General features: G+C 64.1%; 4 protein-coding genes across 5 annotated transcripts in view; 1 reads left to right on the top strand and 3 right to left on the bottom strand.

Annotated features, from left to right (window-relative positions):
- The window catches only part of ZBTB46 (zinc finger and BTB domain containing 46), a 62,657-nt gene extending 59,202 nt beyond the window's left edge, over window positions 1–3,455 (top strand). The window contains exon 5 of the mRNA XM_059407445.1: window positions 52–3,455. Within this exon, the coding sequence (XP_059263428.1) occupies window positions 52–426 (375 nt within the window). The 3' untranslated portion in view covers window positions 427–3,455. The remainder of the gene's footprint in view (window positions 1–51) is intronic.
- A 125-nt stretch (window positions 3,456–3,580) lies between these two features.
- SLC2A4RG (SLC2A4 regulator) lies at window positions 3,581–7,287 on the bottom strand. 2 transcript variants are annotated; one of them, XM_059407446.1, is made up of 8 exons: window positions 7,136–7,287; window positions 6,652–6,806; window positions 5,656–5,747; window positions 5,030–5,217; window positions 4,857–4,957; window positions 4,511–4,763; window positions 4,335–4,426; window positions 3,581–4,238 (listed from the first exon to the last, which is right to left on the bottom strand). In XM_059407446.1, exons 1-8 carry the CDS (start codon window positions 7,244–7,246, stop codon window positions 4,127–4,129), a joined length of 1,104 nt encoding a protein of 367 aa, XP_059263429.1. In that variant the 5' UTR covers window positions 7,247–7,287; the 3' UTR covers window positions 3,581–4,126. The 2 variants fall into 2 exon arrangements, with proteins under 2 accessions (XP_059263429.1, XP_059263430.1); XM_059407447.1 differs by having other exon boundaries at window positions 4,857–4,933.
- Window positions 7,288–7,616: 329 nt separating this feature from the next.
- LIME1 (Lck interacting transmembrane adaptor 1) lies at window positions 7,617–11,051 on the bottom strand. The gene is made up of 7 exons (XM_059407720.1): window positions 11,000–11,051; window positions 10,622–10,713; window positions 9,592–9,746; window positions 9,231–9,288; window positions 9,071–9,158; window positions 8,579–8,943; window positions 7,617–8,479 (listed from the first exon to the last, which is right to left on the bottom strand). The coding sequence occupies exons 1-7, from the start codon at window positions 11,049–11,051 to the stop codon at window positions 8,261–8,263; spliced, it is 1,029 nt and encodes a 342-aa protein (XP_059263703.1). The 3' UTR covers window positions 7,617–8,260.
- Window positions 10,937–20,969, bottom strand: ZGPAT (zinc finger CCCH-type and G-patch domain containing). Its single transcript, XM_059407444.1, has 6 exons — window positions 20,269–20,969; window positions 13,377–13,510; window positions 13,057–13,212; window positions 12,058–12,177; window positions 11,578–11,977; window positions 10,937–11,352 (listed from the first exon to the last, which is right to left on the bottom strand). The coding sequence occupies exons 1-6, from the start codon at window positions 20,919–20,921 to the stop codon at window positions 11,214–11,216; spliced, it is 1,602 nt and encodes a 533-aa protein (XP_059263427.1). The 5' UTR covers window positions 20,922–20,969; the 3' UTR covers window positions 10,937–11,213.
- Window positions 20,970–21,150: the final 181 nt, after the last annotated feature.

Genomic DNA, 21,150 nt, shown 5'->3' with positions numbered 1-21,150 from the left:
CCCCCCCCCCCCCCCCCCCGCCCCGCGCGCTGACCACCCGCTCCCCCGCAGGTCCACAGCAAGGACAAGAAGTACGTGTGCAAGTTGTGCAGCCGCGTGTTCATGTCAGCCGCCAGCGTGGGCATCAAGCACGGCTCGCGGCGTCACGGCGTCTGTGCTGACTGCGCGGGCCGAGGCGTGGCCGGGCCCCTGGACGGCGGCGGCACCGAGGGCTCCCCCGAGCTGTTCCCTGGCGATGGGCCCTACCTGGAAGACCCGGACGACCCGCGGGGGGAGGGCGAGGAGGAGCTGTGTGAGGACGAGGACGAGGTGGGCCTGGCCCACGAGGACACGCTGCTGGTGGCCGAGAAGGAGGACGAGGACTCACCGCGGGGACCCGGCAGCCCCCCGGGCGCGCCCGACAAGGACTTCTCCTGGATCTCCTAGGTTGCGGGGCGGGGGCCCTGCCATCCCTCCTGGGGGCGGGGCCGTGGCCGTGCCCCCCTCCACCATGCGTGTGTGTGTGCGTGCACATGTGTGTGCGTGCGTGTGTGTGTGTGCGTGTGCACGCGTGTTTGCCTAGGGATCTGCTCTCTCCTGGGGCCAGACCACGCTGACCCCTTTGTTCTGCTCCTGCCCCCAGACACACACGGAAGCCCGCGGGCTCTGAGGCAGGCATGACCCCAGCGAGTCGGGGCTCCGGGACCGAACAGGACGTTGGGGGGCACAGGGTGGGTTTGAGCAGAGGGAGAGCACACGTTCCCTCGTGTCTGCAGGGACGGAGGGAGGGTCCCCGGCAGGTACGTGTGGCTAGGGCACAAGGGAGCCCATGTGGCCAGCCGGTTCTTAGGACGCACGATGGCCCGATGACCAGGTCACGGTCGGGACTGGTCGGAGTCCTGAGCGTCGTCCCCGAGGCCACAGGTCCAAGGGACGTTAAGGAAGGTGTTGCATACATCCGATGTCCAGTGCTGGAGCCCCGCCCCCCCGCTCTGCTCGCCCTTTCTCAGCAGCCTGGTCACTGCCTATGGCCACGGCCACAGCCTTCTGCCGCAGTCGTGGCCATTCCTCGCGGAACTCAGGCTCAGTGTCCAGGAAGCCCTGGGGCCCTCCCGCCTCTGGGCTTTGGTGCTTCCCTTCGAACAGCTGCAGAAGCCCCGGCCAGGGCCGAGGTCTCCCAGGTGCTATCTTCCGGTGGAGGCGGCCGGGTGAGGACCGACGTGCCACGCTCCTCTGGTGCAGGGCTTGGAGCTCCCCGCTGCCGGCCACTCAGGTCCCTTCGGGGCGCCCGGGCTCTCCGTTCCGCACTTCCTTGGGGAGCCCGGGGCGGCCTCAGCCCCTCGGCCCCGCCGTCGTGCCCAGGCCGCTCCCGCTCGCCCCCTGCCCCCGGGTGCCCTTGCCTTGTTGCTGCTAACAGTGGGGGTGGGGACTGGACCGCTCGTGCTGCTCACACCTCCCCGCGTGGGTAACCAAACTTTTTAAGTCGTCGGAGACGTATTTGAGGTAGTTGCATACGATTATGTGGTTGGCATTATTTTTCTGGCGTGATGAAGCCTGGCGTTGTCTTACCTTCCGCCTGTCGGTCCGTCCGTCGGCTCTGGAGATGAGCTCACCGCCGCTTCACGACTCCGGTCTTTTCTGAGTGAAAAGCAAGGGCCCCGCTGGGAGGACCGTGCCCTGGGCCGCAGGACCCGCCCTGCTCTGTCCCCTTCCCGCCGGGCCGCCGGGCCGCCGGGAACCGCACTCTCTACTCAGACATTCCGCCCTGCGCCCGCCCGGCGGAGGCCCCTGCCGAAGACCGTGTTCCTGTTCTCTCAGGCCACGGGCTGTCAGCTGCTATGCAGCTGGCCGCGGAGTCACATCTATTCTTTTTAGGTGGAAACAGGAGAATCCCACGAGTCCCTACCTTGGGTTCCGATGGTGACCTGGAGTGCTTGCCCGGGGCGGCTGCTGGGGAGCCGGGCACCCCGAGATAGAGGGCGCGGACGGGGCCGCCCGCACTCCTGTCCTCCGTGGGGACGTGGGGACGAAGGCCGCCCTTCCTGACACCGAAGTGGCGAGGCCAGTGCAGGGCTCCGGGACATACTTCCCTTGCTGCCTTTCACGAGTGAGGCCCCGGGCTGCACCCCTCATGGGGCCCTCAGAACTATGTACCTCCCCGACTTTCTGACCCTTTTCTAAACAGACCTCCTTTCTTACAAATGTATTTGGAAACCAGACCTTTGCTACCAACAGTGTCTCTGGGTTTTGTACTGGTCCCACCGCTCAGGCCGCCCCGCCCACCCCCGGGCCACCTCTGCCTCGCACTCAGGACATCTCGCTCTGACCCGCCGCTCCCTGCTCCCGACCACCCTTGCTGACGTTTTCGGGGGGTCGCTGTCAGTGCCACAGGGGCATTTTCTTCCTAAAATCAACACTGTACTGGAAAACCGAGGGCCCCACCCCTGCCCACCCAGTCCGCCGGGCGTGCGCTGGGCGGCTGGCCGCCGTCCGTGGAGGTGAACGCGCCCACTCAGGAGGCGTGGAGGGAAAAGGCGTGTGGCGAAGGGTTTTTTACGTGACTGGTTTTTTTTTTTTTAATCAATGTTTAAACCTAATAAATATTTTTTTATGAAGAGGAAAAAATGTGTAGATTACATTTCACGTTTTGTACCTTTTTGTTCGTGTCTGTCTGTATTTTGGTGTTTGCAACACCAAAGTGGAAAATGCAGTGCGTTGAGTGGTGAGTTCTTTGGGGTGGGGGGGACAGGGAACCTGTAGGACTTTTGTATCAAGCTCTGGATCCTGACCAGGTTGTATGTTCGGACTCTGGGTTTTGGGAAACAGTCGTAACACTGCCAGGACTGAATAGGGACCTCGACTCGAGACACAGCTACTCCTTCCGACTTTGCACATCTTCCTTTTTAAAAAAGAAATTCTGAGAAAATGCAAAAACTGGAACTTTTTGCAATATGATGAAAGATGATCTTATTTTCGCTCATTCTGTGACGTGTGCGACGCTTAAGAAAGCCATACTTACTGGTCGGTCTTATTTTCTGGGTTCTATACTGTGTTTTGTGTGTGTCCCTTCCAGAACTCCTTGTAGTGAGGGCGCTCTGTGTGCGCTTTTCCTAAATATTTATTTTTCCAACATGCTCTCAACCTGTCAACAAAAGCAAAACCGACAGACAAGGGCAGTGTTTGAAAATTGTGTTCTTCCCCCCTTGGGGACAATCTACATTATACCCCTTTATAGTGATTACCCTACGCCTGTGTTTGTACTGGAGATGTGTTTATTGTTTGGGAGACGACGTCTGTGACCGGTCGGCAGAAAATCAATCGCAGCCGCCATAGTCCGCAGCCGCAGGGCAGGGCGCGGCCCCTTCCGGTCCGCAGCCGCCGCTCCGGGCCTGCCCAGGGCCGTCCTTCCTGTGACGGGTTAGTTCGACCTTCTTGCAAAGCTTCCACTTCCAATAAACTGGGAAACTGCGGCTCGAGCAGAGGCCTCCTGAGTCTTTCATGGCACCCCCTCTTCCTGTGTCAGGGCCTCCTGGGTCTGCCCACCCACCACCCCTGCCTTTGGCAGGGTCTCGGTTCCCCCCCGCCAGGACGCAGACACGGCTTCTGGAAAAACCCAAATCTTTAATTTTTCTCCTTGCCTGGCGCGGCCCAGACTCGAGACACCTGAGCTTCGCAAACACGACACAAACGTCACCCCCTGGAACCGCTGGGTTAAGTGTGGGCAGGGGAGGCCCCCACGACACCCCTCAAAGTGCATCACAGACCGGCCCCCACAAGTCCATGGGCTGACAAGCAGGGCGGGTGGTCCCCCACAGGGACCGCTCGAAGTGCATCAGAGGCCGGCCCCCACACGGCCCCCGACATGGCCCCGATAGGTCCATGGGCTGACAGGCAGGACAGGCGGCAGCCCCCACCCAGGGACCCGGGGCCAAAGGGCCAGCTACTGAGGTTTAGTGCAAAAGGCTGGTTTCTTCAGAGGCACTTTGAGTGGTGGGACCTCCCCCAAGCCTCGGGGGGTCCAGGGTCACCAACTTCCCCCACCATCAAGAAGCAGACCCTGTGGCGGGAAGAGCCCTGGGCTGGGGGCGGTGGCAGCTGCTTTCCTCCCCGGCGGGGTCCCGCGAGCGGGCACGGTGCCCGCGGGCACTCAGTCCAGGAAGCGCTGGCACGCCTTCTTCCAGCGGCAGGCCGTGCACCACAGGTCCCGCCGCTCCAGGCCATACACTTTCCGGCACTTCTTGGCGTCACCACGCGGCTTCCTGGGGGGTACCCAGAGGAGACACGGGCTGGTGCCAGGCTACACTCCGCGCCACCCTCCCCCGCACACCTGCCCTGACCCCTCCCCACGCACGCACCTCGGGTTGGCACCAAGCTTGGAGGGCAGGGTTGGCACACAGGTCCGGACAGGGGTGGGCTGTGGCTCCAGGCGGATGGGGGCCAGGCAGCCCTGAAAGGAGACGCAGCTGTGTCCTCTCCCCCGTCCCGAGCGCCCTGAGACTCTCCCGGAGCGGCTGCCTGTGGCCTCACCCACCTGGTAGGAGTCGTCACCGCGGCACACCTCAGGGGGTGCCCCAGAGCTCAGCACGGGGACCGGGGGCAGGGCCAGCGGGCGCAGCAGGCTGGACAGGGTCGGGGGCTCCGGCAGGTCCAGGCGGGGGAAGGCAGGGGGTGCGGAGGCCGTGGGGGATGTCGGGGACAGGCTGGACAGCCCGTCGGCCAGCACGTCCATCTCGGTGTAGTAGAAGTCCTCCTCCCCGTCGCTGTGCTCCGGCTGCGCCTGCCGCCTGCTGGGGACACGCGGTGGGTGCGAGCTGCAGCCCTCGCCCCGCCTGGCTTGGCTCGGCCACCCCCCACCCCCCTGGCCGGCCCCGCCGCACCCCAGGTGCACCAGGCGGATGTGTCTCTGCATCCCGGAGGCCGTGCTCAGCACCTTCCCACACCGCTTCCACAGACACTGGAACAGGACCTGCACTGAGCTCTGGGTGACAAGGGCTGGTGGTCAGGCCCGGCCGCCGCGTCCACCCCGCCCTGAGGGCCACCTCAGGCTCACCTTCCTCTTCCTTGGGGCAGGTTCCCCAAACAGGAAATGGGCTGCCTCAGACGGCAGCGGGGGCGAGGGGCTAGATGGGGAGGACGGGTCACTGGCCAGGTCCCAGCCCCAGTCTCCGCTGCTGCTGCTGCTGCTGCAGCTGTGCCGGGGCCGCCCCAGGGCCTCCTTCCAGGGCTCCGGGCCAGGCTCTGTGGGGACACGCCAGCGCCCGTGGTAGGACTTTTGGCTCAGGCTGCGCTGCGGGAGCTGCCCCCGCAGGCCCCTTCACTCTGAGCCTGGGAGCACAGTCCTTCGGAGGAGGCAGTGGCCGGGAACAGCCGGCCCTCACCGCCGGCAGACTGGCCTTCCCAGCACAGGGACAGGTACACAGACATCCCATGTGGGGAGATGCCTGGCCAGCCAGGTGGGAACGGACAGGTCACAGGCCCACAGGCCTGGGACACTGGCTCTGGCCTCAGTCAGAGGCACTGGGAGTCCTGATGTCTATCTTGGGCCTCAGAAGATCTATGTAGATGGTGTTAGTCCAGGCAAAGGGGTCCTGCTTGCCCCAGGGCGTGGGCAACTCTAGGGGCCTGGAGAGACAGGGATCCTGCCCTCCCTACCCAGGTCGCATGTCACAGTCTCACCTGGGGCCCCCAGCAGGAGGGGGCTGGTGGACAGACTTGTGAGGGCAGCTGCAGCCATGACCTCATCCAGTCGGGACTGTCCGGCGGGGGCCCTGGAAGAGGTGCGGGTGGTGTCAGGCTCCTCCCCTGGCCCAGTACACGTGCAGGCCTGGGCACTTGTGTGGGGTGTGTGTGTGTGTGTGTGTGTGCACCAGCTCCCTCCCTCCAGGCGCTGGGCTGGAGGCCCGTCTCCACCCCCAGCTCTGGTTACACGGCTCCAAATCTCCAGCAACCAGCAGAAACAGCGCCTGGGCTGGGGTCTCTGTGAAGCCTGACTTCTCTGCAGCCCGGGCTCTGTTCCATGGTGGGTCCTTCAGGCCCAGGAGCTGGACAGGGGTCTGAGGCCCCACCCCCTGGCTCAGCCGGGGCCAGGCCAGGCCCAGCCCTCCCCCCCCCACACCCACTAACCAGGGTTGTGCAACAGCAGCTGTGGCCCTGCGCCAGGCCTGGGAGGGAGGAACAGCCAGCGGCTGCCGGGGGAGACTGGGCTCCAAGCACAAGCTGGTCCCCAGGCCCCTACAGGCCAGGCCGGAGCCTGCCTCTACCTGAGAAGCTTTGGATGTGGGGCACCCCGGCTTCTAGGCAGGGCTAAGAGATGGCAGTCAGAAGCCCCAGGACTCCTGGACCGTCAGCCTCACGTCAGCGGGCAGGCTCTAGGGCGCCGAGACCGACAGGGGCCCCTCCCAGCTCTAAACTCTGGCCCCCAGAGCTTGGGGGGCACCAGGGGCACAAGATCTTGATAATTTCTGCTCCAGTCCTCCAGCGCTGGAGAGTTGGGGAAGGGGGCAGAAACCCCAGGCCGGGGGCCCTGACCGACCTACCCTCCAAGAAGCCCCCCACGCCCCGTGGGGTGGGGCTCGAGAAGGCACGTGCCCGCGCCCCACCCACCACCCCTGCGCACAGCAGCGCACGTGTGCGCACGCCCACCTCGGCCTGGCGCGCGGGACCCTGGCTCACCTCTGCGCTGGCACCGCGATGTGCGCCGACGGCTTCGGGGGCCCCACCGCCGCCCCCGCCCACGTCCCCGGGGCCCCTAGGTCGGCGGCCCGCGGCTCCGGCTCCCGAGGCAGCACGAACTCCAAGCCCGCAAAGCCGCCGCCCACGGCAGGGCCCTGCGGAAGGGGCAGGCTCAGCGCAGGCGGCGGCGCGGGGGACGGGGGTTCCCAGCCCCCACCCCATCCGCTCCGCACCCGCCCCCCGAACCCGCCGCGGCCGGTGGGGACGGCGCGGCCCCGCCCCCGGCCCCGCCCCCGGCGCGGCGCGGCGGGAATTGCTCCCGGGGCCGCCGGGCCCGACCCGGCACCGCCAGGCCCGTGGACACGCGCGGACCGCCCCCGCCGCCCCCGCCGCCCCGCCCCCGGGGGCCCGAAGTTTGTGCAGCCCCGACGCCATCTTTGCGGCGAGGGAGTTGGGTCGCGCCCCGTCCCCCGGCGCCCGGTACCTGCGGCGCGGCGGGCACCGAGACGGGCGCGGCCGCGGGGTCCCGGCCGGCGGCACGGGGCGGGGGGCGCCCGCAGCCCGGAACGGGCAGCGGAGGGCGCTCGGCCTCCATGGCCGGCCGGCCGAGCGCCGAGGCTGCAGCGGCGAGGGCGGACGCTCGGGACACGGCCCCCAGGCCCGGCCGGGCTGGCGGGGCCGCCGACCCCCGCCCTCGATCGGCCGCCGCCCGCGCCGCGCGGCCCGGAGGCTGCCGGCCGGCCACGCCCCCTTCGCGCGGCTCGCGCGCCCCGCCTCGCGGCCCCGCCCCCGGCGCACGCCCATTGGCCCGCGCGATGTATCAACATTCCGAGGCGGCCCGCGGCCGCGACCCGCCGCGCTCCCATTGGCTCGCGCCCCCAGGCCCTGCCCCGAGCCGGCCGCAGCCCCGCGGCCTGCAGAAAGGGCCGCGCTCGCGGCGCGGCGAGTGCGGGTCGGCCCCTCGCCCCTAGGAGCCCGGGCTGCCCGTGCGCCCCCGCCGCCGGGCAGGGCCGGCTTTCTTGGGGGTTTTGCTGCGCGCAGAGCTGCCGGATCCCGGGAAGGGGCCGCGTCCCCTTGGCGGGCTTCCCGGGAGCAGGTTGTTTTGTAACGCACGACTGCCCACCCACCCGCGCGCCTTATGTAACACCGGGGGCTGGGCGGCGGGGCCCTGCCCCGGTGTTCAGGGTCCAAGTCCCACCCTGGGGCGGTCAGTTTGCGGGCCGGCTGCAACGCGCTAAGACCGACTTGGCCCGGGGACACCACCCCAGAACTCGCCTCCCTTCGCCACAGTCTTCCGGAACTAACCAGCCCCAGGCGACGGGGCCCAGACACCCCGGGCAGGGGGGCCCTTCCAGACACTCCCTGCCAACCTGCCCAGGCCTTCGAGAAAAATAGGCTGTACGGATCTTCCCTAGGCTGGAGATTTATTAAGACCTTGGGAGAATCCAAGAGGCCACAGCAGCCAGGACCCCCAGGGACCTCACAGGCTGGAAGATTTGGGATCTGGACTTTGTGCTGCCAACTTGGGGGGGGGGCAGGGAATGGGGGATGCCAGGAGCCTCCGCGCCCTGCAGAGGTGCGCCCCTGCTAACAGCCAGAGCTGGAGAGCTCAGGTGCTCCGTGGGAGGGTCCCCATCTCTTGGATACTCTCATACACATTTTCAAAGAGGCCATCATCCTTGCCCAGGCCCCTGAGTGGGAGGGTCTCATAGGACTGGTCACTTTCCAGAGCTGGGATTACTCCCCTCCCCTTGGGGTCCAGCTGGTCTGGGGCAGGTCCTGGGTCCCTCTTCTTAGGCTTCCTGACTCTGGAGTACAGGATGTCAACCTGGGAGAGAGGAAGCCAACCCAAGGAGGGGTCAGCACCGTCCACTCCTTCAAGAACCTGCACAGCCCTACCCACCCTACCCACTCCCCTCCAGTTTACCTGGGCAGCTGGGGTCAGCTCTGCCTTCCCCTGCCCCAGGCTTTGGGTGCCTTCTTCTGTTTCCTTGAGCTTCTGGATACAAGCATACTCAGCCACCTCCAGTCTGGCCTCAGGCCCAGGCCTCACATAGCTGCTTGTCAGCCGTGCCCCTGCCCATACCACGGGGCTGGCTGCCAGGCTGGCCCTGGGGATTGCTGCCAGCCCCACATTGGAATAGGTGGCCTCAGGGCAGATGGAGGGTGAGGTGGCAGCCGGCACTGCCCGGGGCAGTTCCCAGTGTGAGAAGGCTGCCAAGGGTCTGCTGGTGCTTCTAGACACATCCAGCCACTGTGGGCGCAAGATAGCCATGCTGGCAGGCCGTGGGCCTAGGGGTGGGGTCAAGACAGAGGTTACTGGGGCAGGGGGGCAGGGAACTGACTGGGGAACCCCAGAGCAGCTCCAGGGGCCAGCCCCGCCCATCACCGACGCCAGGTTCCTCCTGGCTTGGCTCACCTCGGCAGCCTCTGGGGCCCCGGTGCAGCTCGTGCAGTCTGGTGTCCGACTTGCTGAGGGTGCAGAGGTGTTGTCGTCTCAGCAGGGACTGGGGGCAAGGAAGGTTGGTCTTGGTCCTGTGGTGGCCCCGCCCCGGCCCCAGGGACAGCCTGACACTCACCGCTTCTGCTGGCATCACATAGCTCCGGGGGCCGGCCTGCTGCCTCTGCACCGGCTTCCTGGAGGCAAGAGTCTCATCAGGCCAGGGAGGCAGAGATGCCTTTGGTACAACACCCGGCAGGGAGGCTCATGCAGAGAGCCAGGCCTGCTCGGAGCCCTGCCACACACCAAACCCGGGCCGGGGATGGACATACCTGTGACAGGTGGCGCATAGTGTCCACAGCCAGAGGAACAGGACAAGGCACCCAAGGACCCAGAGAGCAGGAGGGGCTGAGGGCACCTGTGGCCCCATCCTGTGAAGCCACAGGTAGCCCTGGGGGTGAGAAGACAGGGGTGCTGGGGCAGAGAGGCTGGGCACCTACCTGGCAGCCCCCAGCTGCCCCTCAAACTGCGGGGCCGTCTCCGCCCCCTGGGGCACTGACTCAGCACACAGGAAACTGGGCTCCGCGGCCCCTCCCTCCTGCAGAAGCACAGAGCCAAGCCCTGGCAGCCACCTTCCGCCTCTGGAGGGGGGCTCCTAGTGACATGGATGGAGGTGTGCTCTGCGTGGCCCCAAGCACCTGAGCAGGCAAGGCTGACCCCGACGGCCAACGCGCCAGGAAGGGCAGGGGAGTTGCCTGCTGTGGTCACCATAACCTCAACATGGGGCCTAGGGAGGCCCTGAGGTCACACCCCTGGCCCTCTGAGACACAGACCAGTCTCAGGCAGCGTTCCCTCAGTCATCCACTGCAGAGCTGGGTCCCGAAGGGGCTGCAAAGGCAGGTGGGGTCAGCACGCAGGGAAAGGTTGCTCCGGCCGGACCCCCCCACTGGTCCACTTGTTCCTGGCTCTCCATCCCTCCCCTCCAACTGGCCGTCATCGCACTGCGTTCTTCCTGGGATCTTAGCAGAGCTGCTGGGCTGGGGTGTCTCCAGACACAGCACCCAGTCCGCCCAGACCCAGGGAGCGGGCTTACCTCCGAAGATGGTCTGGGCTGCCCAACCTGGTCCCCCCACACCCCAGCCCTCAGCTGCCCCCAGAAGGGTACTATGCGGAGTGCGGACCCGACCAGGGCACGGGCCCCGTGCACAGCGGCTCCTGTCAGCCGTCTGGCGGTGGCTGGCCTGGCCACTTGGGTGCTCCACGAGATGGCTGTGTGTCTCCCTGCATCTCCCCACGCAGCCACCCAGCGCTCTGCCTTCGCTCCCGCTGCAGCCCCTGTGGGGTCTCGACACCACCTGGTGGGTATATGTGGCTGCCCAACACCACTCCCAGAGCCCAAGTCACGTGGTGTCCAGCCCCCAGGAGATAGGCACACGGGGGCAAGGACACAGGCACAGCACGGGAACCGGGCTCCCTCAGGGCCACCAAACCCCAGGACTGAACCCAGGCTCTCAAGACTTCTGAACCCACATCACCGGGTCCTCCTGCCTCATTCATGTGCTTCCCAACTCCTCCACTGGCCACCACCGCCTCCCACTGCTGCAGCATCAAGTCCCACGCATCTGTGGGGGGGTCAGGCAACACGGGGGCACTCAAAGCTCTGACCCTTTTCACGGCTGCTGGCAGAGCCCCATCCAAGACAGCGAAGAGAAGGCCAGCCCTTTGGGCCCTCCATCTCTGGGCAGGGGACCACAGCCTCACTTGGGGCCCCTCCAGCCTGGCCCCATGGCCCTGTGCAGAGATCCCTCTACGCCCCAAGAACCCACAAGCCAGCCGAGCCTCCACTGAAAGACACCATAACACAATCACTTTAATGTCCTTGCTCAGGAATCCCCCGAAGACACTGACAGGTGGGCTTAACGGGCAAGGAAGCGTCCAGAAGTGGCCCCTGCAGCCCCATCTCCATTCAGCAGTGGCCAGCAAGAAGGCTGGGTGTGGGGCCGGAGTGGGAGCAGGCTGGGCCCTCTTCTGGTGGTGTCTAGTTGTTGGGTGACAACGAGTCTTCCAGAGGGCAGTCAGGGGCTGGGGGCCCTGAGCTCTGTCCACCGCACGTACGGGGGCTCTAGAACTCAGTCATCTTCTTGTGGGTGTCTGCTTTCCTCTGCTCGCGCTGCAGGCCCGCCTCCTGGGCCCGGAGCTGCCCCAGCTCGCGCTGGGCTCCCGCCAGCCTCTCCTGCAGCTGGGCTGCCGTCACACTGTGCCTAGAGAGGAGCCTGCCATTCAGCATGGGCTGCTGGGCCACTGGCACGAAGCCCCCAACTGCTGTAGCCACCGCCCATCCCCCTGCAAGCATCCAGACCCTCCTCAGCCAGCCGCCGCCCTCCAGTCAGAGCAAGCTCCTGCGTGGGAACTGGGGGCCCACCGCCGGGCTGAAGGCACTGCCACCCTGGGGTCTGCCCTCCGTGTGAGTCTGGCCCCACACATACCGGCCGGTGTTCCGGGCAAGGGCCTTCTGGATGCCCTGGATGTCCTGCTGGGTTTGCTTGATCTTCTTCTCAGTCTGGAAGAGCCGCAGGCTCAGGGCGCGTTTGGCACTCTCGCCGGCCCGGTACATCTCCTTACCGCTCCTCCTCCCAGGGGGCGCCGCCCCGGCCTCCAGGGCCCCAGGGGCCCGGCACTGCAGCGTCTCGTTCAGAAAGTCAAACACACTGCGAGGGGGAGGGCGTGCACCCCCCCTCTCCTGGCATTTCGGGGGCCTCGGGGTGCCGGCCCTGCCGCTCCTGGTCCTCTTGTGCAGGGTCTCTATGCACTGGTCCAGCGACTTCCCTCGAGGGAGCACCACGGCATGGATGGGCTCCACCCGGCCCTCCGCGTGTCGGCCCAGACCTGCAGGCACAGAGGGCTAGCTCCGCGGCCGGACCCGAGCGGGCTGCGCACCTTCTCTCCCCAGGGCGGCGCACACTCACCCTTGCCGAACTCGTAGCCCATCTTGGCAAGAAGTCTGGAGCCAATGCCCCGCGTGTGCACCTCCCAGCCGCCGAAAGCAGAGCTGCAGGCCCCGTGGTCAGCAGTAACGGGTTCCACCACTGTGGGGAACAGGGCAGTGGCACGGCCCCCTAGACACGGAGCACCCTGGGCTCCGGCCGGTGTTTGCCCAAGAGCTCAGCTCTGGCCCAGGGCCGAGACGCCTGGTCCCTCGGGCTCTCCATCAGTTGCACAGACCTGTCGTTGGCACGAGACTGTAGGGCCGACCTCATGGCAGAGTCTGATGGAGTCTGGTCCAGCCCTCCCCACAGCGCACAGGCACAGCTCCCCGGGGCCAAGGTCACACGGCAGCCCTTCCCCCCTCAAGCCCTCCCCTGACCCACCTTCTCAGGCGCTGGGCTCCCCTGCTGCCCTGGTAGAAAGTCGGCACCGACCTCGTGACTCCGTCTTCCCTGCCCCCCCGTGGACCCAGGGGTTCAGAAACTACCAACCACAGGACAGAGGCTGCGGGAAAGCCTCCTCTCTATGCCCTACCTGACCCCTCGCAAGGGCCGGGTACCCAAGCTATTCCAGAACTCTCCTGCCCCTGGCTGTCTGGACCCAGCCTCTCCTCTGTCCACCAGATACGGGCTGTGTGGAGACCACTGGAAGGCGCCCAGCGGCCTCTTCCTGCACACTGACTCTCACGTCAGCCCTGCCTCGGCACAGGGCTGTGGAGTTGTAACCTGCTCGTGTGCTCCCTGGGGACGAGGGCCAGGTCTCCGCGTCTGTGGCTCCAGGGCCTGCCCCTCACCCTGCACACTCTGTCACTGCCCCCCCCAGGCCGAGTGCCCCCTCTGCAGAGCGCAGCCACCCCCCTGCAGTCACACCCCCCCACTGTCTGGTCGGACGGTCAGAGGCCCCGCCAGCCGGAAGCTCGCAGGGTGACGGCCGGCAGTGCTCCCCTCCCGGCTTCTGGGGCCCTGCCCTGCCGCCATTACCTCTGGCATAGCTGGGGTCGTCCGCGTCGCCACTGTCAGAGTCAGAGGACCCTGTGGGATCCGTGCGCAGTGGGGGCAGGATGCTGTCTCCCTCCACCACGGCCTCCTTCAGCAGCAGGGAGTCAAACTTAACTGTGTAGTAGCCGTTATCCACATCTAGAGGCAAAAGACAGGCCAGGTCAGTGGCCTCAGTGGCGGCAGGAGCACCCTGGGCATCGGGAGGAAGATGGGACCGAGCTCAAGGGTGGTCTCGCTCCGCTGGGGCATGCAGCAGGGCTCTCCAGGAAGGGCCTTGTCTGACAGGACCACGGCAGCCTCACCGGTTATCCGAGCTGGGTACCAGAGGCCATCCTGCTGCTTGGCCAGACACGCAGAGCCGGCCTGTAGGGAGCTCAAGTCCGGGTCCTGGAAGGGGCGCAGCTCATCCACGGAGACCACCTGCCCGTGGGAGAACCTGCCGAGACAGCCACAGGGACAGGGGCTCAGACACAGCGCACGAGGGCAAAGGAGCCCAGGAGGACCAAGTCCACCTGCCTGGGCGCTCCCGTGAGGGGAGGGGCAGATGGACGACAAACGGACACACATGTCGTGCAGAAACACGTCCATTCACACACGTACACACACGCATAGGTGTAGGCATACGCACACATGCCCCTGCGCACACACACAGGCACGTACACACACAGACACACCCGCGGGCACACTCTCATCTGCAGGATGGATCTGGGTACCCTGAGGACCAGATGCTCTGTGTCACGCTCCAGCTTTCTGGGCCGGAGCAGCAATGCGGCGGGCAGAGGGCCCCGTGGTTCACGGCCCCAACGCCTCTCCACCGGCCAGGAGGCCCAGACGCTAACAGCCACTCAAGGCAGGTGCGTTTTTATGTGCACTCACAGGACCGCAAAGTAGGAGAACGTGGTGGTGACAGTGACGTCTGACCTTTAGACACCAGTGAACCAGTGAGATCGAAACCAAAACCGAGGGCGCCTGGGTGGCTCCGTGGGTTAAGCCTCTGCCTTCGGCTCAGGTCATGATCTCAGGGTCCTGGGATCGAGTCCCGCATCGGGCTCTCTGCTCCGCGGGGAGCCTGCTTCCTCCTCTCTCTCTGCCTGCCTATGATCTCTGTCTGTCAAATAAATGAAATCTTAAAAAAATAAAAGCGAAACCGAGAGGGGGAAGGGAGGGGAGAAGGCGGCAAAGAAAGAGGAAGAAACGTGGGGACAAAGGACCGCGAGCTTCAGCTCTGCCAAATAAAGGCAGGAAAGACCGACCACACATCCACGCTCCCGGGCCAGCGCGCTTCGAAGAGGAAACTGCGTTAACCCTACGAGAGCGACAAGGACTGGCACCCACTCGGCGCGCAAAGCGCTGTACCCCACAGGTCCTTCCGGACGGGGCCTGGTGGTGGCACAGGAGCCGGGAAGGAAGAGGTTCCGCCCTCTCGCCTGGGGGGACCAAGATGGCCATAGACACCTCCTCCGGCAAGATCCTGGGCAGCTCCTTCTCCGACCCGACAGTCCTCAGACCCTCAGGACACTGCCGATGACGGCGCGGCACCGGCAGCAGCAAGCCCGGGCCCCAGGTGCTCTGCAGCGGTGACTCCGGAAACCCTGCTCGCCAAGGAGCCGCAGGACGCGCTCCAAAGGGGAGGCCAACACCAGGGACTGAGTTCCACCGGAGCCCCACGGCGACGCTCCCGCAGACGCGTGCCTCCGCAGACACTCCCGTCCCCCCACAGACCCCCAGACACACACACACACCTTCCCACACACGCCCCCCATATACACATGCCCCCCGACACCCCCCCGACACACACGTCCTCCCCAGACACACACGCGCCCCACAGAGGCCCCCAAGACACACGCCTCTCCACCCCCACAGGCCCCCTCCCAAACACACCCCCACACACCCCCGCAGACACACATGTCCTCCCCACCCACGCCCCCCACAGACACACACGCCCCCCACCCCCACATATACCCCCCCAAAGACATGCACGCCCACAGACATTTACAGCCCAAACACACTCCCCAGACACATGCTCCCCACCGCGCGTGCCTTCTCATAGACACATGCCTCCCCAAGACATACCCCCAGACACGCGTGCCCCCAGACACACTCCCGCAGATGTGCGCACTCCTAGACACACACACCCCATAGACACGTATGCCTGCACTTCCCCCGACACATGTGCCCCCCGCCCCCCCCCCCCCGACCAGGGTGGCCCCCCCCCCCCCCCCCCCCCCACCCCCCCCCACCCCCAGAGACGCAGACCCACAGATACACACCCGCAGACATCACCAATTAAAATTTCTCTGCAGGAATCTTCCGTGATAAGAGTCTGAAAATTTAGTACAGTCCTTAACCTGGGAAAGCACGTCGAAGAAATGATTCTAGGAAAATACGAATGAAAGCACGCAAAGACTGGGCTCAAAGAGTGTTGACCAAATACGAAAGACTTGGAAATGACCTCAGTTTCCAACCACGGGGAGTAGTTAACGGCCTACCCATGAGACGAGTGAGAAACTGCAGCAAGGGGCAGACCGATGACCGGACTGAAACAGAGCAGCCGGGCCCCGGGACGAGCGCTGTGCACACAGAACGCTTCCCGGGGGCACAAGGCAGGAATGGATGCACTAATGGTTTCATAAGGGGAAGGCTGGAAACTGGTTTCCTGCATTAGAACAACCCAACTCAATCACCTACTTCGCAACATTCACAGAAATGCATTCCAGAACAAACAAAACCTGAACTTGAAAGCAAGTATTCAGAATTATAAAGAAGGTTCTGAGTTCCAGCTGTGGCTTAGTATAGAAAAACAAGGTTACAACTGAGCAAAATGGTCCAAACTCAGCTTCAGAACTCTGGAAATGCAAAGAAACATACTGTTTAGGCATTATTTTTGAAAAAGTGCCCAATTTGGGGCTAGAACGGGAGGTGGGAAGGTCAGCAGCCCTCACAGTGGGGGACGCTTCCTGCTTGCCCCCGGATGGAAGTAGGCCGGGGGGAGAGCCAGGGCCGTGGAAGGGGACGAACCTGATGAAACCAACAGAGGAGATGGACTGCTCCGGCAGCCGTGGCTGTGGGCCAGTGGGAGTGGCCACTGCTGTTTAACAAGGGTCCCTAGCAGGCACCTAACAGGTACTTCAGGACCCTGAAAACCAAATGACCACATAAGGGCTCCACCCTGCAAACACCTCTGCTTCTCCAGGAAACACTGTGCATGTGTCGGGAGCTCCGAGAGAGGCCAGGGTCGAGTGAAAGCCAAGGGAGACTGGGGGCTGGCTGAACTCGGAAGGTGCCCCCCAGCCGCCAGAGACTGACTGACCGACAGGGAGAAGCCTTCTGGGTGAGTGTTTTGAGACTAACCTCCTCCGAAATCACTGGCGGGCCGCTAAGCAACACAGACACAGAAGTGACTCCCAAAAAGCCAGGCTAAAAGGTAAATATAAATTTAAAGATTTGAGTAGAGATACCAGAAGCTGCGTGCTATGAGGGGAACAGACTTTGGAATTCAGATCCAGAAAACATACTCAAATAAAACAAAATATTGAGGAAAACAATTCAAAGTACAGAGTTGCTACAAGATATTATCTGAAATAAAAACTTAGGAGACATGCAAACAGTAAAGTGTGATTCACACTTAGGGAAAAAAGCAGCTGATTGAATCTGAGTGGGCCCAAATGTTGAATCTTGCAAAGTCCTCAAAGCAGAGAGTGTAAGTGCGTTCAAAGAGCTAAATGAAGATATGATGGCAATGATTCACGAAACAGCACATCTTAAAACATACATAGAAAACGTATAAAAGCGGGGCGCCTGGGTGGCTCAGTGGCTCAAACCTCTGCCTTTGGCTCAGGTCATGATCTCAGGGTCCTGGGATCGAGCCCCGCATCGGGCTCCCTGCTCAGCGGGAAGCCTGCTTTCCCCTCTTTCTCTCTGCCTCCTTGTGATCAAATACACATATAAAATCTGGAGGGAAAAAAAAAAGACAACTGGCATAAAAAAAAGACAATTTTATGCTGCCTGCAAGAGACTCGTTTTGGGATCCAAAACCAACAATACGTTAAAAATTACTAATGTACGTCTTTCATAAAAGTGTTGTAGCCGAACTTAAAAAAAAAGATTATTTATTTATTTATTGGACAGACAGAGATCACAAGTAGGCAGCGAGGCAGGCAGAGGCGGAGAGAGAAGCAGGCTCCCCAAGGAGCAAGGAGCCCGATGCGGGGCTCGATCCCAGGACCCTGGGGCCATGACCTGAGCCGAAGGCAGAGGCTCAACCCACTGAGCCACCCAGGTGCCCCTACATGAACTTTTGAAAAGTGGAGGATGCCTGTATAGAAAATTAGGAAATCAACAGATTGAAATTTGTGAAATTCATGAGTCTGTAAGGATATTAGAAATATTTTTCAAAGCTAATTTATTACCTTACCAGGATGAAAGAGAACCCATTCATTCTCTTGGAGATGAAGTAAAGAAAACAGAAAAATCCAGCATTTATCCTGAATTTCTACATGAACTGTACCACTGGGTACCAATTCACAGACGGGGAGAGCATCTCTTTATGGCTAGTAAGAGAAAATGAACAGAAAAACCTCTACTTTGCAGTTCTCGCTCAGTCAGAGCATTAGGCTCTGATCACGGACGGCATCAACAGCTGCTACCGTGACCAGAGAAAGACGGAGACACCGCGCGTGTCTTGAAGAAAAACAGCAGCATCTAGAGTCTTGCCAAAGAGGGTGAACCTGCCTGTGGTCAGCTCCCCTGACGCAGCTGCCAGCGTGCAGACGGTCGGGCCGGACGGCGCCAGCCGCCCTCCACGATGGGCCGGAGTGCCCAGACTTTCAGCGAACTGTCAGGCCAGGAAAGGCCGCGAGAAGGCGGGGGACAGCCAGACTTAGACACAGCCGCTTAGTGAGCACGACCGCACCACGGGGTTCCTAGCACAGTGACAGCCGGGTGACGGGCTGGAACAAACACAAGGAGGCGGGGAGAAAAGAAGCCCGGAATCATGGTCGTTTGGGAGGAGGGAGCAGGCTGGGTTTGGCTTGAGGTGCAGGGCGGGTCTCTGGAGGTGGTTGGCAAACCTGCCGTTGGGAGCGGAGCGGTGACTGTGGGGGCTACAGTCAAACCCACACTAGGTACTTCCCACGTCGGGCCTGGTTCTGCAGCAAGGTGAGGTTAGCATTCACGGGAGCTCACAACACATGAGGTACGGGTCTAAAATCAGACCCGCATTAACGCGTTCCGTTCTCCCCACAACTACGAAAGACAATTCTCGTCTCTGTTTTACAAATAAGGAGACTGAAATAGAGAAATTAAGTTGAACAAATGTAGGAAAAGATGCTGTACCTCACTAGGAATCAAGAAAATACAAAGTCAAACACGATGCCAGTTTCCCAGCTTGCACTAGGCAGGGACCCGCCAGTCCGGTAACTGCAGCGCAGGCAGTGCCTCTGCACTGGACCGGCGACTAGACGTGTGCCTCGTGCAGAATCGGCCACTGCGTGCTCTCTCCACACGGGCCAGGCGCCGGAGAAACTCCCGGCAGGCACGTAAGAGAACACACACTAAGATGTTCACGGCCAACTGTCTGTAACAGAAACTGGAAAACGGGGGCGCCTGGGTGGCTCAGTGGGTTGAGCCTCTGCCTTCGGCTCAGGTCATGGCCCCAGGGTCCTGGGATCGAGCCCCACATCCGGCTCCTTGCTCCTGGGGAGCCTGCGTCTCTCTCCGCCTCTGCCTGCCGCGCCGCCTGCCTGTGTGTGCGAGCCCTCGCTTGCTCTCCCGCTCTCTCTCACCAATAAATAAAATCTTAAAAAAAAAAAAAAAAACCAAACAACCCTGGGAAATATCAAAGGAACAGAATAAATACGGCAGACTCGCGAGGAGGATAACGCAGCGGCTGAAATGAACCCAAGAGCTCCAGAGACATCAACACCGACGTCACACACACGCGGAGGAAAAGCTGCGAAGTGAGCCACCCTTGTTGTCTAGAAATAGCACAAGTACGTACTCTGTACACGGTCCGCGTGAACCACGGGGTCTGCTAGAAGGAAACAGACTCCCAGACTGGGGAAGGGCTGCGACAGAGGGGGAGTCCGAAACGTTTCAACATCACCTGTTCTATTTTCAAAAAGGTGAAGCAGGGGCACCTGGGGGGCTCAGCTGGTTGGGCGTCCAAGTCAAGCTGCAGCTCGGGTCACCGGCTCAGGGTCGGGCTCCGCGCTCAGCAGGGAGCCTGCGTGAGTGGGTCTCAGTCCCTCTCCTGCCACACCGCACCCCACACTCTCCCTCTCACTAATAAATAAGTTGTTTAAAGGGAAAAAAAGGGCAGCACATACCAGAAAGCGGCCCATGGGTCTGGCGATGGGGAGGCGGGCGTAAGCGGCGCCAGTCACGTGCAGAGCTAACACAGCGTGAAGCCTGGGAGGGCACAGCACTCGGGGGCCACCTCAGAGCCCACCTGCCCCGCGGGAGCTGGCGGGGGCTGGGTGCCGCCCCTGAGCCGGGCAACCTTAGTCGTAGGAGGGCCCGGCTGGTGGGGCTGCTGCACAGATGCGCTAACTGTGCCCAACGCCGGGGGCACGGCCGGGCCCAGAGAAGGCAGCACCGGGAAGTGCCAGCCGGGGCCATGGGGCGCCCCGAGGGACTAACGCACCGAGGGCTCCGCTCCCTGAACTCGGGCGCACTTAGGCTCACGCACTTCCCCACACGCCCGCGCCACGTCGGTGCCGGTCACAAGGAAAGAAGCGGCGCGGAACGACGGGCCAACGGCACGGTGGACCCGACAGCCACGGCGCTGCGGCCGGTCGCCCTGGATCACTGGCAATGAAAGGAAACCACCTGCCAGAGGCTGCGGCGCACGCCCGGTCCGCCCGGCGGCACCCCGGACACTTGACCTTAACGAAGCTCCGGCGCAGCTCGTCGGGGCCCGGCCGTGAGCAGCCCCGGCGCGACCACCGGGAGTTCCCGGAACCGCTTTAAATCCGTGCAGGCGAAGGACAGCAGGACGGGGGCGCAACGGAGCCCGGCAAGGGGCACCGCGGGCCAGCGGGGCATGGGGGGGGGGGGGGACGGCTCGGGGGCCGCGCGTCCGTCCGCGCCCGCTCCCGGGGCCCCGCCAGCGTCCGGCCGAGCTGTCCGCGGACCGCCCGGCCCCGGCGCCGCCGCAGGCGGGTCCGCGCGCCCGGGCCCGGGGAGGCGGGTTACCTGCAGCGCTCCTGGAAGCGGCACCTTCCGTCCAGGAAGAAGGGGCAGGGCTTCAGCGACTCGCGCGTGGGGCAGAGGCAGAGCACGCGCACCGCCGCCTCCGCGCCCGCCGCCGCCGCGCCCGCGATCATGGCGTTGTGGTACTCCAGCGTGCCCCAGGGGCTGCGGAACGGGGCGTTCACCTTCCGGCCGCTCCACGCGCCCTCGGCGTCGCCCTCGGCGTCGTCCTCGGCCCCGTCCTCGGCCCCGTCCTCGGCCCCGTCCTGCTGCTGCTGCTGCTGCTGCTGCTGCTGCTGCTGCTGCTGCTGCTGCTCCCGCCCGCGGGCCGCCGGCGGCGCCCCCCGCTCGGGACCGGTCTCCGGCTCGGCCCCCGGCGCCGCCGGCCCCGCCACGCCCTGCGCCAGGTCCTCGGCCTCGTCCGCGGCCGCGCGCGCTCCGTCCAGGGCGGCCAACAGCTTGCTCTTGCGCACGGACACCAGGCTGGCCTCGGTGAGCTCGATGAGCTCCTTCAGGTCCCCCTGCAGCCGCCGCAGGTCGGCCAGCCCGGCGGCGTCCAGCCCGGCGGCGTCCAGCCCGGCGCCCAGCGCCCGCTCCACCTGCCGCAGCTGGCCGTCGTAGGTGCGCAGCGCGCTCTGCAGGCCCTCCTCGTCCATCGCGGGGGCGCGGCGCGGGCCGGGGGCGGGGGTCTCCGCGCGCCCGGAGCTGCAAGGACGGCGGCCGCTGAGCCCCGGGCCCGCCGCCCCCGCCGCCCGGCCGCCCCCGCCGCCCCCGCCGCCCCCGCCCACCCCGCTCACCACCGCCCGCGCAGCCGACGGGGGCGCCTCGCGTCTCGGGGGCGCGAAGAAGGGCGGCGGAGCTGCTGGGCGCCCGGCCCCCCCCCCG

This window comes from Mustela nigripes, chromosome 7, assembly GCF_022355385.1.
Source record: "Mustela nigripes isolate SB6536 chromosome 7, MUSNIG.SB6536, whole genome shotgun sequence".
Taxonomy (NCBI): Eukaryota; Metazoa; Chordata; class Mammalia; order Carnivora; family Mustelidae; genus Mustela; species Mustela nigripes.
This window is presented reverse-complemented; position numbering and strand designations above follow the sequence as displayed.

Excerpts from the sequence above, each read along its gene's own strand:
- SLC2A4RG (XM_059407446.1), bottom strand. The coding sequence starts at position 7,246 with ATGGAGGCCGAGCGCCCTCCGCTGCCCGTTCCGGGCTGCGGGCGCCCC. Across the intron at positions 5,748-6,651 it reads ATCGCGGTGCCAGCGCAGAG|GGCCCCCGCCGGACAGTCCC; the intron begins GTGAGCCAGGGT and ends CACCTCTTCCAG. Across the intron at positions 4,958-5,029 it reads CTGCCCCAAGGAAGAGGAAG|AGCTCAGTGCAGGTCCTGTT; the intron begins GTGAGCCTGAGG and ends CTTGTCACCCAG.
- LIME1 (XM_059407720.1), bottom strand. The coding sequence starts at position 11,051 with ATGGGGCTGCAGGGGCCACTTCTGGACGCTTCCTTGCCCGTTAAGCCC. Across the intron at positions 9,747-10,621 it reads AGGCAGGAGGACCCGGTGAT|GAGCCCCCCTCCAGAGGCGG; the intron begins GTGGGTTCAGAA and ends CCATGTCACTAG. Across the intron at positions 8,480-8,578 it reads AGCTGACCCCAGCTGCCCAG|GTTGACATCCTGTACTCCAG; the intron begins GTAAACTGGAGG and ends CCTCTCTCCCAG.
- ZGPAT (XM_059407444.1), bottom strand. The coding sequence starts at position 20,921 with ATGGACGAGGAGGGCCTGCAGAGCGCGCTGCGCACCTACGACGGCCAG. Across the intron at positions 11,978-12,057 it reads GGGCTACGAGTTCGGCAAGG|GTCTGGGCCGACACGCGGAG; the intron begins GTGAGTGTGCGC and ends CTGTGCCTGCAG. Across the intron at positions 11,353-11,577 it reads CTTGCCCGGAACACCGGCCG|GCACAGTGTGACGGCAGCCC; the intron begins GTATGTGTGGGG and ends GCTCCTCTCTAG.